The sequence below is a fragment of the Bufo gargarizans genome, chromosome 5 (assembly GCF_014858855.1).
Source record: "Bufo gargarizans isolate SCDJY-AF-19 chromosome 5, ASM1485885v1, whole genome shotgun sequence".
Taxonomy (NCBI): domain Eukaryota; kingdom Metazoa; phylum Chordata; class Amphibia; order Anura; family Bufonidae; genus Bufo; species Bufo gargarizans.
In genome coordinates, this window is record NC_058084.1 from 193416656 (window position 1) to 193432582 (window position 15927).

General features: G+C 40.4%; 1 protein-coding gene across 2 annotated transcripts in view; it reads right to left on the minus strand.

Moving 5' to 3' along the window:
- Positions 1-15405: 15405 nt before the first annotated feature.
- TOPBP1 (DNA topoisomerase II binding protein 1) overlaps positions 15406-15927 on the minus strand; it is a 174870-nt gene continuing 174348 nt past the window's right edge. For both annotated transcript variants that reach the window (XM_044293058.1, XM_044293057.1), the window contains exon 28: positions 15406-15659. In XM_044293058.1, coding sequence (XP_044148993.1) covers positions 15525-15659 — 135 coding nt within the window. In that variant the 3' untranslated portion in view covers positions 15406-15524. The remainder of the gene's footprint in view (positions 15660-15927) is intronic.

A 15927-nucleotide genomic window follows, 5' to 3' on the forward strand; every position in this document is an offset into this window, starting at 1 on the left:
CCTGACCAGGCCTAATTTTGCAAAACTGACATATCTCACTTCATGTGGTAATAACTTTGGAACGCCTTTATTTATCCAAGTCATTCAGAGATTGTTTTCTCGTGACACATTGTACTTCATGATCGTCATAAATTTGAGTCAAAATATTTCACCTTTATTTATGAAAACATCCCAAATTTACCCAAAAATGTGAAAAATTCGCAATTTTCTAAATTTCAATTTCTCTGCTTTTAAAACAGAAAGTGATACCTCATAAAATATTTATTATTTAACATTCCCCATATGTCTACTTTATGTTGGCATCATTTTGGAAATGTCATTTTATTTTTTTAGGACGTTAGAAGGCTTAGAAGTTTAGAAGAAATTCTTCTAATTTTTAAGAAAATTGCCAAAACCCACTTTATAAGGACCAGTTCAGGTCTGAAGTCACTTTGTGGGGCCTACATAGTGGATACCCCCATAAATGACCCCATTGTAGAAACTACACCCCTCAAGTTACTCAAAACTGATTTTACAAACTTTGTTAACCCTTTATGCGTTCCACAAGAATTAAAGGAAAATGGAGATCAAATTTTTAAATTTCACTTTTTGGGCAGATTTTCCATTTTAATCCAATTTTTTCTTTAACACATCGATGGTTAACAGCCAAACAAAACTCAATATTTATTACCCAGATTCTGCGGTTTACAGAAACACCCCACATGTGGTCGTAAACTGCTGTATGGGCACACGGCAGGGCGCAGAAGAAAAGGAACTCCACATGGTTTTTAGATGCCATGTCCCATTTGAAGCCCCCTGATGCACCCTTACAGTAGAAACTCCCAAGAAGTGACCCCATTTTGGAAATTAGGGGATAAGGTGCCAGTTTTATTAGTACTATTTTTGGGTACATATGATTTTTTGATCATTCATTATAACACTTTATGGGGCAAGGTGACCAAAAAATTGGTTGTTTTAGCACAGTTTCTATTTATTTATTTTTACAGCGTTCACCTGAGGGGTTCAGTCAAGTGACATTTTTATAGAGCAGATTGTTACGGACGTGGCGATACCTAATATGTATACTTTTTCTCATTTATTAAAGTTTTACACAATAATAGCATTTTTGAAACAAAAAAATTATGTTTTAATGTGTCCATGTTCTGATAGCTATAGTTTTTTTATTTTTTGAGAGATTTTCTTATGTAGGGGCTCATTTTTTGCGTGATGAGGTGACGGTTTTATTGGTACCATTTTGTGGGACATACGCATTTTTGATCACTTGGTGTTGCACCTTTTGTGATGCAAGGTGACAAAAATTGCTTGTTTTGACACATTTTTTTTTTTTTTACGGTGTTCATCTGAGGGGTTAACTCATGTGATATTTTTATAGAGCTGGTTTTTACGGACGCGGCAATACCTAATATGTATACTTTTTTTATTTGTTTCACTTTAACACAATAATAGCATTTTTGAAACCAAAAAATGATGTTTTAGTGTCTCCATGTTCTAAGAGCTATAGTTTTTTTATTTTTTGAGAGATTTTCTTATGTAGGGGCTCATTTTTTGCGGGATGAGGTGACTGTTTTATTGGTACCATTTTGTGGGACATACGCATTTTTGATCACTTGGTGTTGCACCTTTTGTGATGCAAGGTGACAAAAATTGCTTGTTTTGACACTTTTTTTTTTTTTTTACGGTGTTCATCTGAGGGGTTAACTCATGTGATATTTTTATAGAGCTGGTTTTTACGGACGCGGCAATACCTAATATATATACTTTTTTTTATTTGTTTCACTTTAACACAATAATAGCATTTTTGAAACCAAAAAATGATGTTTTAGTGTCTCCATGTTCTAAGAGCTATAGTTTTTTTTATTTTTTCAGGGATTTTCTTATGTAGGGGCTCATTTTTTGCGGGATGAGGTGACGGTTTTATTGGTACCATTTTGTGGGACATACGCATTTTTGATCACTTGGTGTTGCACCTTTTGTGATGCAAGGTGACAAAAATTGCTTGTTTTGACACAGTTTTTTTGGGTTTTTTTTTACGGTGTTCACCCGAGGGGTTAGCTCATGTGATATTTTTATAGAGCTGGTTTTTACGGACGTGGCAATACCAAATATGTCTATTTTATTTTTTCCTTACTTGGGGACCTTTTTTTTTACATGTGAAACTTTTTTTATTTAATTTTTTTCAACCCTTTATTTTTTTTTTTTTTACACTTTTCGTCCCCCATAAGGTCATACAAGACCTCTGGGGGACATTTGCTTCACTTTTTCTTTTTTTTTTCACTGTTGATTTCTCCTGTAACTGGGGCTGACATAGTAGCCCCAGTTACAGTGGAAATGCACCCCCCAGAGAGGCTGTACAGCCTCAGTGCAGGGCTGATCGAGGTCTGTGAGAGACCTCACAGAGCTCCTGCACTCTCCGGTCCCGGCGGTCACATGACCGCCGGGCCGGAACAGCGCTTCCTGCTCTGCAGACACAGCGCTCGGTGAGCGCTGTGTCTGCAGCGATCTAGAAGGCAGGGACACCTGGGAACTGTCCCTGCCTTATCTCTGGGTTGCCCTGCTGTCACTGACAGCGGGCAACCCGATCAGCAGCTGCACGATTAGCGTGCAGCTGCTATTTCTGAAAGGACGTTTTAAAACGTGCTTTCAGAAATAGAGGTCCACCCATAGGACGTTTATATCCTATGGGCGGACGTAAAGTGGTTAATGATTATAATCTAACTAATTATATACAATCAAATATCCACATGACAGGTTCCCTATAAAAAAAAATAAAAAATAATGAAAATCAATTTTTTTTTTTATGCCGATTAAAAACAGATGCTATACTCCAGCATAGTTGAAACCGGACGGATCCGTTATGTAGGCCATAGACTTCTATTATGACGGAATGCCTCTAAAGGCATTCTGTCATGGAATTGCCTTATGGTCTGTGGTAACTGAATCCATAACACAATTCAGATTATACCACAACCCGAACTTGAATTTCAAAATATGAAGTTTATTCATCCCTAGCAATAATTTTATAATATGAAGTTCGCTCATCCCTAGCAATAATGGTTGGAAAAAAAGGCCAATTTTTGTTTTCCATGTGAATGTAGACCATAGCATCTAAGGCAGGGATCAGTAACCTCCAGCACTCTAGCGGTTCTGAAACTACAACTCCCAGAATCTTCCTTTTACTTCTATGGGAGTTGTAAGAACTGCCAAGTAAGTGTGCATGTTGGAAGTTGTAGTTTCACAGCAGCTGGAGTGCCAAAGGTTGCTGATACCTAATCTAAGGGGTTAAATGTCTGGGATCTGAGCTAGGACCGTTCTCGGTCAATGCAGCAGAGTGTCTGCTGTATGTTAATAGCTGACTCCTGCTGCTGATGGCAGCTCTGTTCCAGAACAAGTGCCATCGCTATGCTGTAAATGAGGTTTGAGTGCTGAGACCTCCCTGCTGTTCGTTAAAAGGAGAAGGAAGTGCTCAGACAGAGCTCTCCTCTCAACTTGCTGTTGAAGATGGACTCAATAGAAAATCTTTAAGCACAACTTTAGCAATGAGGAGAGAGTGCTTTGCCTGTATGTTTTTTATTTCTTTTTAGCAATGGACAGGTCTTAACATTCAAACCCCCAACAATCAGAACCTTTTGGTATACACTACTCACAAAAAGTTAGGGATATTTGGCTTGTGGGTGAAATTTCAGGGTAAACCTAAAATGCACTCTAACCTTTACTGGTGAATGTAATGTGACCTTCTCTAAACTTTTGAATGCATATGTTCAAACTGTTCAGTGCATCAGTACTTTTGCACAACTTGTTCTCTAACAAGGAGCTTAATGGCAAAATTCACAACTGGTGATGAATCGCCTAATATATTTCCTGGTTCAATTAAAATTGGTAGTTAGGTGGCTAAACTGCTGAGAGAGATGGATCCTGGAGCTCTCCTCTCAAGCGGCCAAAAATATAGCGTGCCAGCTCGAATACATTCTGACTGCACCATTCAGTGTCCTTTAATGAGTGACCCGACCCTCCAACACTATGGGGAAGTCAAAGAGGCAAATACCGTGGCTGCAAGAAGGGAACCTGGAGATATTTTATTTTGACAGAGGCAGAATCAAAGATGACACAGACTCCGCCAGTAAACCCTCACCTGCAACACCCATCCGTGCTGTCACCTCTGCAGATTCAGCGTTCACTATCTTCTCCAGATCCCTCCATCACCACCGCTCTGCTGGATGCAGCGATCCCTTCGCTCTCCCCGACTCCAGGCTCCCTGCATAAATTACCCCTGGAGCTCAAGATGGCGCCTAGTCTCGCACACCACATGGCTCTCCACCCGGCGGCCCGCAGGAACAGATGCCTAGGCCGGGGATCTTGGAGCAATCACAGGTCAGTGTGACTACCTATGCATCAGCACATACCCTGGCTGCCACAGACCCCTTTGAAACATACCCTACCTCAGATAAGCCAGTCACAGAAGATTCACTTAAGACCATGCTCATGGCGCTAAAAACCTCCCTGCACACTGACATAGCAGGACTGATTAACCCACTCACTCCTAGGGTACAAGAAACCTCCATATGGAAAAAAAAATTGTGAATTTACCAATTCCCAAAACACAGTCATACCAAACATTCCGCAAGATACTCTCGCACGCATCCACTTTTTCCACACCAAAAAGGCATTGATGATCGCTGTGCGGAAAAGGGGTTCGCTCCCAGCACCACTATCAAAAGGTCAAACTTTTCGCAGATCTGTCTCCGTTGGTGCAAAGCATTACTGCAGCATCACCACAGCTCTTCGAGATCATGCCATTCTATATAAATGGGGATATCCTCTGAAATTAATAATCCGCAAAAATTACCAAACCCATACCATTAAGACACTGGAGGATGGAAAACAACAACTATGGGACACCAAAGAGGGCCGTAAACCAGCTGTGAGTTTCCATATATATCGTGGTGCCTTCATAGCAGCCTCTTTCCACTATCATGGGGCTTAAGATTATGTAATTAAATGTCAAGGGGCTTAATTGCCCTCAAAAACGTTCCTATATGTGGAGGGAGGCTTTTGCTTCTAATGCTGACGTTTTGTGTATGCAAGAAACCCATCTACTGCAAGAAGATAGTGCTAGAATGTACCATAGTCTGTTTCCTAACATCTTACAATTTCATTTCAGTAAGAAATCGAGGAGTCCTCATTGCTATCAAGAACACTGTTGCCTATGTTCCCATTACCACCAAAATTGACCCTAGAGGACGTTATATCATCCTAGTATGTTCCATCGATAATATCACATACACATTTGTACACGTAGAACTGATGTGGGAATAGCCCCATTTCTACATACAGAAGGTCTCACGGATGTACAGAGGGCCCAACATAGTCTAGAGAAAGACTACACCTTTTCCCCACCACATCTATCCTATTCCTGCATAGATATTTTCATGGTAGATCACACCACGCTACTACACACCTTATCCACAGATATTGGCCTCATTAAGTGGTCAGACCACACTACGATTACTATGGCTCTGAAAGAACAGTTCCAATCCCATAGAGCCCCAATATGGAGGAATAATACCTTCCTGTTGAAAAACGCCAGTCTGATAGAGGAACTCTCAGCTGATCTAAAGGAATATTTCCATTTGAATTCTGGATCCGTTTCAGACATGTTTGTTTTGTGGCAAGCACATAAAGCTTTTATGAGAGGATCCTTAATTAAGTTGGGCCATAAAGTGAAAAAAACTCAGGGAAAGAGATATTACCCAGACACTTGAAAAAATAACGCATTTAGAAAATATTTTTAAAAAAACGCCCCTACAACCCAATGATCTTAGAACTGAAAGGAATAAACTTAGTGGCTTATTGCTCCAAAACTATAATAAATCCCTTTTTAGACTCCAATCTAAACATTACTCCCAAGGAAATAAAGCGGGTCGACTACTTGCAAAACAATTCAAAGCGCAACAATCTAAATCTAAAATACTCCAGGTACATCGCTGACCAGTTCAGAGTATACAGTCGTGGCCAAAAGTTTTGAGAATGACACAAATATTAGTTTTCACAAAGTTTGCTGCTAAACTGCTTTTAGATCTTTGTTTCAGTTGTTTCTGTGATGTAGTGAAATATAATTACACGCACTTCATACGTTTCAAAGGCTTTTATCGACAATTACATGACATTTATGCAAAGAGTCAGTATTTGCAGTGTTGGCCCTTCTTTTTCAGGACCTCTGCAATTCGACTGGGCATGCTCTCAATCAACTTCTGGGCCAATTCCTGACTGATATCAAACCCATTCTTTCATAATCACTTCTTGGCGTTGTCAGAATTAGTGGGTTTTTGTTTGTCCATCCGCCTCTTGAGGATTGACCACAAGTTCTCATTGGGATTAAGATCTGGGGAGTTTCCAGGCCATGGACCCAAAATGTCAACGTTTTGGTCCCCGAGCCACTTAGTTATCACTTTTGCCTTATGGCACGGTGCTCCATCGTGCTGGAAAATGCATTGTTCTTCACCAAACTGTTGGAAGAAGTTGCTGTTGGAGGGTGTTTTGGTACCATTCTTTATTCATGGCTGTGTTTTTGGGCAAAATTGTGAGTGAGCCCACTCCCTTGGATGAGAAGCAACCCCACATATGAATGGTCTCAGGATTCTTTACTGTTGGCATGACACAGGACTGATGGTAGCGCTCACCTTTTCTTCTCTGGACAAGACTTTTTCCTGATGCCCCAAACAATCGGAAAGAGGCTTCATCGGAAAATATGACTTTGCCCCAGTCCTCAGCAGTCCATTCACCATATTTTCTGTAGAAGATCCATCTGTCCCTGATGTTTTTTTGGGAGAGAAGTGGCTTCTTTGCTGACCTTCTTGACACCAGGCCATCTTCCAAAAGACTTCGCCTCACTGTGCGTGCAGATGCGCTCACACCTGCCTGCTGCCATTCCTGAGCAAGCTCTGCACTGGTGGCACTCTGATCCCACAGCTGAATCCTCTTTAGGAGACGATCCTGGCGCTTGCTGGACTTTCTTGGACGCCCTGAAGCCTTCTTAACAAGAATGGAACCTCTTTCCTTGAAGTTCTTGATGATCCTATAAATTGTTGATTGAGGTGCAATCTTAGTAGCCACAATATCCTTGCCTGTGAAGACATTTTTATGCAATGTAATGAAGGCTGCACGCGTTTCTTTGCAGGTCACCATGGTTAACAATGGAAGAACAATGATTTCAAGCATCACCCTCCTTTTAACAGGTCAAGTCTGCCATTTTAACCCAATCAGCCTGACATAATGATCTCCAGACTTGTGCTCGCCAACATTCTCACCTGAGTTAACAAGACGATTACTGAAATGATCTCAGCAGGTCCTTTAATAACAGCAATGAAATGCAGTGGAAAGTTTTTTGGGGGATTAAGTTAATTTTCATGGAAAAGAAGGACTATGCAATTCATCTGATCACTCTTCATAACATTCTGGAGTATATGCAAATTGCTATTATAAAAACTTAAGCAGCAACTTTTCCAATTTCCAATATTTATGTAATTCTCAAAACTTTTGGCCACGACTGTACTACCAAACACTTTACAACCTAAAAGACAGTACCTCCTACCAGAGAACTATCCCACTCTAGTTACAGACTTTGACGCACGCCTTGCTTCCTACTCTTACCTCTAAATTGCAATCTTTGAATGCTCCAATTTCAGATTCAGAAATTGGAAGACTAGATGGACTCTCTCATGAATATTACCGCCACTTCCAAACCACCCTCACACCTTACTTACAAGACATGTTCAATCAAGCATTGGAGGGACATCCCTTTCCAACTGACATGCTGGAAGCATTAATAGTAACTATCCCGAAACTCGGAAAGCCCCCTTGACACACCCCAAAACTTTATACCTCTCTCACTACTTAACTGACATAAAAATCTTCACCAAGCTCATCGCAATTAGGCCGTCTACAATACTCCCTTCTCTGATTCATTCAGATCAGACAGGTTTTGTAACTGGGAGACAAGCATCCGATAATACCAGACGTATCATTAACCTGTTCAACTATGTTGAATTGCGGGGCTTACTAACACTTGTGGTGACCCTGGACGCGAAAAAGGCATTCGATCACCTAAATTGGTCCTTTGCAGCTTTCTACACTTTGCAAGATGGGCTTGATGTGACCTATATTATAGATCATCGATAGCTTATACTCCTCCCCTTCGGCGAAAGTTTGGGTTAATAATGTGGTTTCAGACTCCTTTTACATAACTAACGGAACTCAGGAACTCATCTATCATCTCGGGAACCAGTCCCATAAACTTGCGCGTTAAGCAGATGATATCATACATTAACTGACCCACTTTATTCTCTGGAAAACGCTCTTGCAATAATTTCCCATTTCGGATCTCTATACTATTATAAAATAACCACCACAAAATCCCAAGCCCTCCCTATCAATATCCCATGGGATGACCTGAACACACTACAGTCTTTGCACAGATTAGACTGGCAAACATCGGAACTACCGTACTTAGGAGTCAAACTTGCATCGCCTTGCTCCCTATTATACAGGGAGTGCAGAATTATTAGGCAAATGAGTATTTTGACCACATCATCCTCTTTATGCATGTTGTCTTACTCCAAGCTGTATAGGCTCGAAAGCCTACTACCAATTAAGCATATTAGGTGATGTGCATCTCTGTAATGAGAAGGGGTGTGGTCTAATGACATCAACACCCTATATCAGGTGTGCATAATTATTAGGCAAAATGGGTCAAAAGAAGGACTTGACAGGCTCAGAAAAGTCAAAAATAATGAGATATCTTGCAGAGGGATGCAGCACTCTTAAAATTGCAAAGCTTCTGAAGTGTGATCATCGAACAATCAAGTGTTTCATTCAAAATAGTCAACAGGGTCGCAAGAAGCGTGTGGAAAAATCAAGGCGCAAAATAACTGAGAAAAGTCAAGCGTGCAGCTGCCAAGATGCCACTTGCCACCAGTTTGGCCATATTTCAGAGCTGCAACATCACTGGAGTGCCCAAAAGCACAAGGTGTGCAATACTCAGAGACATGGCCAAGGTAAGAAAGGCTGAAAGACGACCACCACTGAACAAGACACACAAGCTGAAACGTCAAGACTGGGCCAAGAAATATCTCAAGACTGATTTTTCTAAGGTTTTATGGACTGATGAAATGAGAGTGAGTCTTGATGGGCCAGATGGATGGACCCGTGGCTGGATTGGTAAAGGGCAGAGAGCTCCAGTCCGACTCAGACGCCAGCAAGGTGGAGGTGGAGTACTGGTTTGGGCTGGTATCATCAAAGATGAGCTTGTGGGGCCTTTTCGGGTTGAGGATGGAGTCAAGCTCAACTCCCAGTCCTACTGCCAGTTTCTGGAAGACACCTTCTTCAAGCAGTGGTACAGGAAGAAGTCTGCATCCTTCAAGAAAAACATGATTTTCATGCAGGACAATGCTCCATCACACGCGTCCAAGTACTCCACAGCGTGGCTGGCAAGAAAGGGTATAAAAGAAGAAAATCTAATGACATGGCCTCCTTGTTCACCTGATCTGAACCCCATTGAGAACCTGTGGTCCATCATCAAATGTGAGATTTACAAGGAGGGAAAACAGTACACCTCTCTGAACAGTGTCTGGGAGGCTGTGGTTGCTGCTGCACGCAATGTTGATGGTGAACAGATCAAAACACTGACAGAATCCATGGATGGCAGGCTTTTGAGTGTCCTTGCAAAGAAAGGTGGCTATATTGGTCACTGATTTGTTTTTGTTTTGTTTTTGAATGTCAGAAATGCATATTTGTGAATGTTGAGATGTTTTATTGGTTTCACTGGTAAAAATAAATAATTGAAATGGGTATATATTTGTTTTTTGTTAAGTTGCCTAATAATTATGCACAGTAATAGTCACCTGCACACACAGATATCCCCCTAAAATAGCTAAAACTAAAAACAAACTAAAAACTACTTCTAAAAATATTCAGCTTTGATATTAATGAGTTTTTTGGGTTCATTGAGAACATGGTTGTTGTTCAATAATAAAATTAATCCTCAAAAATACAACTTGCCTAATAATTCTGCACTCCCTGTATACAAGAAACTATGAACCACCCCTCACAACTATGACAACGGACTCAAATTTTTTTGCAATAAAAGCAATTTCATGGGTTGGTAGAGAGGCATCGTTTCAAATGATGACCCTTCCCAAACTCATTTACATTTTAAGAAAGCACAGACCATTTTAAATAGATATATATATGGGGTCCTTATAAACCCAGAATTGCCCGAGCATTGATGTTCAAGAAAAAACACGCTGGTGGAGTAAGCTTCCCAAATATTAAAGACTACTTTACTGCAATTGTCCTCTCTTTTACCCGTGAATGGTGGTCTTCCAATAGCACAAAGGCTTGGTTCAAAATAGAATCACATGAGATAGAACAAAAAATACATTAAAAGACTACTTAATCCGACTATTGTGGAACCCGACGATACCTATAGTTAAAATGCTCACAATAGATCACGTAGGCCGATTCGCCATTTTTAGTCGCTTCATTCTCTACTTTAAAAAAAAGGGATCAAAAAGTCATACCCCAGAATGGTATCATTGAAAAGTTCAGATCGTCCCGCAAAAAATTAGCCCCCATACAGCTCCGTACACATAACTACAAAAAGTTATAGGGGTCAAAATATGGCTTCCCACTACGTCATATGCAATATTAAATGGTGACGTTGGAAAGTACAACTTGTCCCTAAAAAAAACAAGCCCTCATATGGCTATGTGAACAGAAAAATAAAATTGTTATGGCTCTTGGAAGGCAGGGAGAGCAAAACGAAAACACAAAAAACAAAACAAAAAACCTCCGGGCCTTAAGGGGTTAAGGAGTGTCATAATTGAGAGGAGCCTGCTGTGCATAAGCAGCACAGCAGGCTGTAGAACAAAAACGAAGACAAAAAATAATAATAAAAAAATACAACCAATTGGAGAAATGATTTTCTCCACAATATAAATTACAAAAGTTTCCATATCCTTTAAAGGGAACCTGTCACCGGGATTTTGTGTATAGAGCTGAGGACATGGGCTGCTAGATGGCTGCTAGCACATCCGCAATACCCAGTCCCCATAGCTCTGTGTGCTTTTATTGTATAAAAATAACGATTTGATAGATATGCAAATTACCTGAGATGAGTCCTGTACATGAGAAGAGTCAGGGACAGGACTCATCTCTGGTTAATTTGCATATGTATAAAATCAGGTTTTTTTACACAATAAAAGCACACAAAGCTATGGGGACTGGGTATTGCGGATATGCTAGCGGCCATCTATCAACTCATGTCCTCAGCTCTATACACAAAATCCTGGTGACAGGTTCCCTTTAAGAATAAACAGCAGAGGGTGCTATAAGAGAGGAAAATGTACATAAAAAAACAAACAAGATTTTTACTATATGTTGCAATAATACTTCTCTTGAAGTGCCCCATTACATACAGTGCATTGCAAAAGTATTCACCCCCTTGACTTTTTTCTTATTTTGTTAAATTATAGCCTTAAGTTCAGTGTTTTGTTAATCTGAATTTTATTAAATGAATCAGAACATAATAGTTTAAGTTCGTGAAGTCAAATGAGAAATTATATAAATAAAACTATTGTTTAGAAATAGGCATGTGCGTATGTATTCACACCCTTTGTTAGGAAGCCCATAAAAAGCTCTGGGTTAGGTTATAAAAAAATATCCAAATCTTGGATGATCCCCAGGAGCAACATCAAATCTATCATAACCAAATGGAAAAAAATGTCACAACAGCAAACCTGCCAAAAGACAGCAACCCACCAAAACTCACAGACCGGGTAATGAGGGCATTAATCAGAGAGGCAGCACAGAGACCTAAGGTAACCCTGGAGGAGCTGCAGAGTTCCACAGCAGTATCTGTAGATAGGACGACAATAAGCCGTACGCTCCATAGAGTTGGGCTTTATGGCGGAGTGGCCAGAAGAAAGCCATTTCAGCTAAAAACAAAAAGGCACATTGTGAGTTTGCGGAAAGGCATGTGGGAGACTCCCAAAATGTATGGAGGAAGTTGCTATAGTTTGAAGGAGACTAAAATTGAACTTTTTGGCCAAAGAAAAAGCTCTGTCTGGCACAAACCCAACACATCACATGACCCAAAGAACACCATCCCCACAGTGAAACATGGTGGTGGCAGCATCATGCTGTGGAGCTGGGACTGGGAAACTGGTCAGAGTTGAGGGAAAGATGGGTGGTGCTAAATACAGGGATATTCTTAAACAAAACCTGTACCAGTCTCTGCATGATTTGAGGCTAGGATGGAGGTTCACCTTTCAGCAGGACAATGACTCCAAACACACTGCTAAAGCAACACTTGAGTGGTTTAAGGGGAAGCATGTAAATGTTTGGAATGGCCTAGTAAAAGCACAGATCTCAATCCAATAGAAAATCTGTGGTCAGACTTAAAGATTGCTGTTCACAAGCGCAAACCATCCAACTTGAAGGAGCTGGAGCAGATTTGCAAGGAGGAATGGGAAAAAATCCCAGTGGTAAGATGTAGCAAGTTTATAGAGACTTATCCAAAGTCGACTTGGAGCGGTGATTGCCGCAATAGGTGGCTCTACAAAGTATTGACTTTAGGGGGGTGAATAGTTATGCACATTTACTTTTTCTCTTATTTTGTCCTATTTGTTGTTTGCTTCACAATAAAATAAAAATAAAAAAACATCTTCAAAGTTGTGGGCATGTTATGTAAATTAAATTATGCAAATCCTCAAACAATCCATGTTAATTCCAGGTTGTGAGGCACCAAAATACGAAAAAAGTCAAGGGGGAGGTAAATACTTTTGCAAAGCACTGTAGTAATACTTTTCGTGGGATAACCCTTTTAACTGTAATTATGTTAATGGTTCAGCTATTTATTTCACATCTCTACATAGCAGCTGCTGAGAAATGTGTGGTTCTAGACAATCACCTGTAAGTGTCCTTTGCTGTCCATTAAGGTAACCTATGTGATAAAGAGGTATGCTAAAACTGTGGTAGTGTCTTAATAAATGTGTTCACACACTCACATTTTAGATCAATTGAAAAAGATATGAACTATGAAAAAATTCTAAAAACCTTGCATCTACATTAAGTGATCACCAATAGGAATTTTTTCGCTAATTAAATACTTCTCTCTTTAGATAAAAAAGAAGCCAATACACATTGGATGAATGTCAGCTGAACCCATCAATTATTGCGGGTTTATACGACCATCTAAGGCAGACATGTTCAACCTGCGGCCCTCCAGCTGTTGTAAAACTACAACTCCCACCATCACCTTCTGTAGGCTGATGGCTGTAGGCTGTCCGGGAATGATGGGAGTTGTAGTTTTGCAACAGCTGGAGGGCCACAGGTTGAGCATGCCTGATCTAAGGTAAATGAGGGTGTCCTGACTGGATATGTAGTGGGAAAGAAGGACTGAGTATGGTGGATTTCAACATCCCCAATCATTTGTTCATAATGGAGACAGGTTGCCACTAGGTGTCTGGCAGCAGCTTGTTCCCTCTCTCTCCACTGAGAACACATGCATGTGTATGGGGCTAGTCGGGGAGAATTTGCTTACGACTGAACGAGCTGAGGTATTAAAGGGAATGTGTCACCAAATTATTATTTTTTGCAAGTTAAAACCAGATAGCAACACATCCTATTTTCTGATTGAAGATTTTTTTATTCTACTTTCTGAAAATGATTATGGAGGCTGCCATCTTGTCTGAGCTGTTCTTAACAGCATTTAGAAAGCATTAAGAAAATTGCTTTACGGCAGCCCTATGGCCATAGACAATGGTCTGGAGGGTGACTCGTTGACTAATGTAGAGGTCATTGTACAGTACAAGGAAAAAATAGATAAGATTTGACAATCAGCTATTGTGAATGGTAGATCCTGTCTTATCCTTCATTCTAAGGCCTCATGCACACGGCCGTGTTCCGCGGCCGAGAGCGGACCGTGGAAACCCGGACGGGATTCCTCCTGACAGCATGAGCGCACGGCGTCATTGGTTGCTATGACGCCGTGCGCTCCCTGCTGCCGCCACAGTACAGTAATACACTGGTATGATCTATCCAGCCGGGTTTCCACAGTCCGCTCTCGGCCGCGGAACACGGCCGTGTGCATGAGGCCCAAGACAAAGAAATGACCCCTATTAGGCTTACTGGCCAGTGCGAAAACTGCAGGATTTTATGGTTAGATAGCGAAGTGGAAACTTAAAAATAACTGCACCAAAAATTCTTTAAAAATATGTTAAACCTAAAAGTATGATTTAGACAATAGGTCATTTTCTGATGAAAATGTTAAGGTGTTTAGCCAGCTAAACTAATGCTAATTTTTAGATGAACATAAAATTCCATGAGAAACAATGACTTTTAATCAAATCTTAAGTCCTATGCAATAATTACACCTTTACAATAATATTATAAAAGTCAACCTTAAGAAATCCAATTAATGTTTTATTATATAAAAACTAAATTTACACTCAGGAGGTACATGTAGTTTCTTTCACTGTATTCTAAAAAGTTCTATGAAATGTACAACGTAAAGGCTCGTTCACACGAACGTGTGCTGCCCATTGCCGTATTGCGGACCGCATTTGCAGATCCGCAATACACGGGCACCGTTCCGTGTGCATTCTGCTTCATGGATGCGGACCCATTCACTTCAATAGGTCCACAAATCTAGAGATGCCGAACGGTAGCATGGAACGGAACACTACCGAGGCACTATGGAGTGCTTTCTGGGGTTCCGTGCCTTCACACCACAAAAATATAGAACATGCTCTTTTTGCAGGACGGAGGGATCGCGGACCCATTCAAGTAAATGGTTCCACGATCCCCATGTGGTTGGGCCACGGTCGGTGCCCGTGCATTGCGGACTTAAGAGCTCATTCAGACGGCCGTATGCCGTCTGCAAACATGCGGATCCTTTTTTTGCGAACAGTTCAGCATCTCCGCAACAAAACAGATTGCACTCAGTTTTTTTTGCTGATCCATAAAACTTCAATAGGGCCACGTCCTGATTTTCACTGACAAGTATAGGACATGTTTCATTATTTTGCTGAGCCGTGTAATGGAAGAAAAGGGCCCCATAGAAATGAATGGGACAGCATCTAATCTGCAAAAAAACGGATACGCATTTTTGCGGACAGCATATGGCCGTGTGAATGAGCCCCAAGACAGAAGCTCAAGTAATGGCCAAAAATAAAAATGTATTAAAATATGAATTCATAGATATCTACATACCACAATGACAGAAGGATAATCTCACCATCCATACAATATAAGAATATTTGATGAGACAGGTACAGCAGTACAAGGATCAGGTCTATTCTAGAGACCGTAAGTGAGTCATAGGCTTGACAAGTAAAAGGAAGTCATATAATACAGAAGTAGCACAGCTACATGACTTTATTATTAATAAAAATAATGTTTTATACAAATCAATTGAACATAGAATTGATAAAAACACACAAATTATACATTACATACAAATACTGTATTTAATACAGCCTAGATCTTTTCACATCGTTGGATTCTTCAGAGTTTTTCCTTTTTCGGGATACTGTGTTGTTTGCAACCTGTAGATAGGGAGCAGCAGCTGGGAGACAATAGCTGCTGGGAGGAGGGGGTGGTTCCTAGGAATACAAGGGAACAGAGAATAAGATGGTATAGAAGAAGTTACCGTAATTTTTAACCCCTTGATATTTTGGGCTTATTTGGTTATAATAATTCTTTAGCCCCACTCAACATTTCCATGTGGTGTAATACAGCTTTAAAGGGATGTCTCACCAGAAAATGAATTCTAGTTTATATAACTCGTTGTTGATTTATGTAAACCATTTTACCATTTTCCATATCACCATCAATAAAATCATTCAGTTTTCACACTGGCCACTAAGCCTA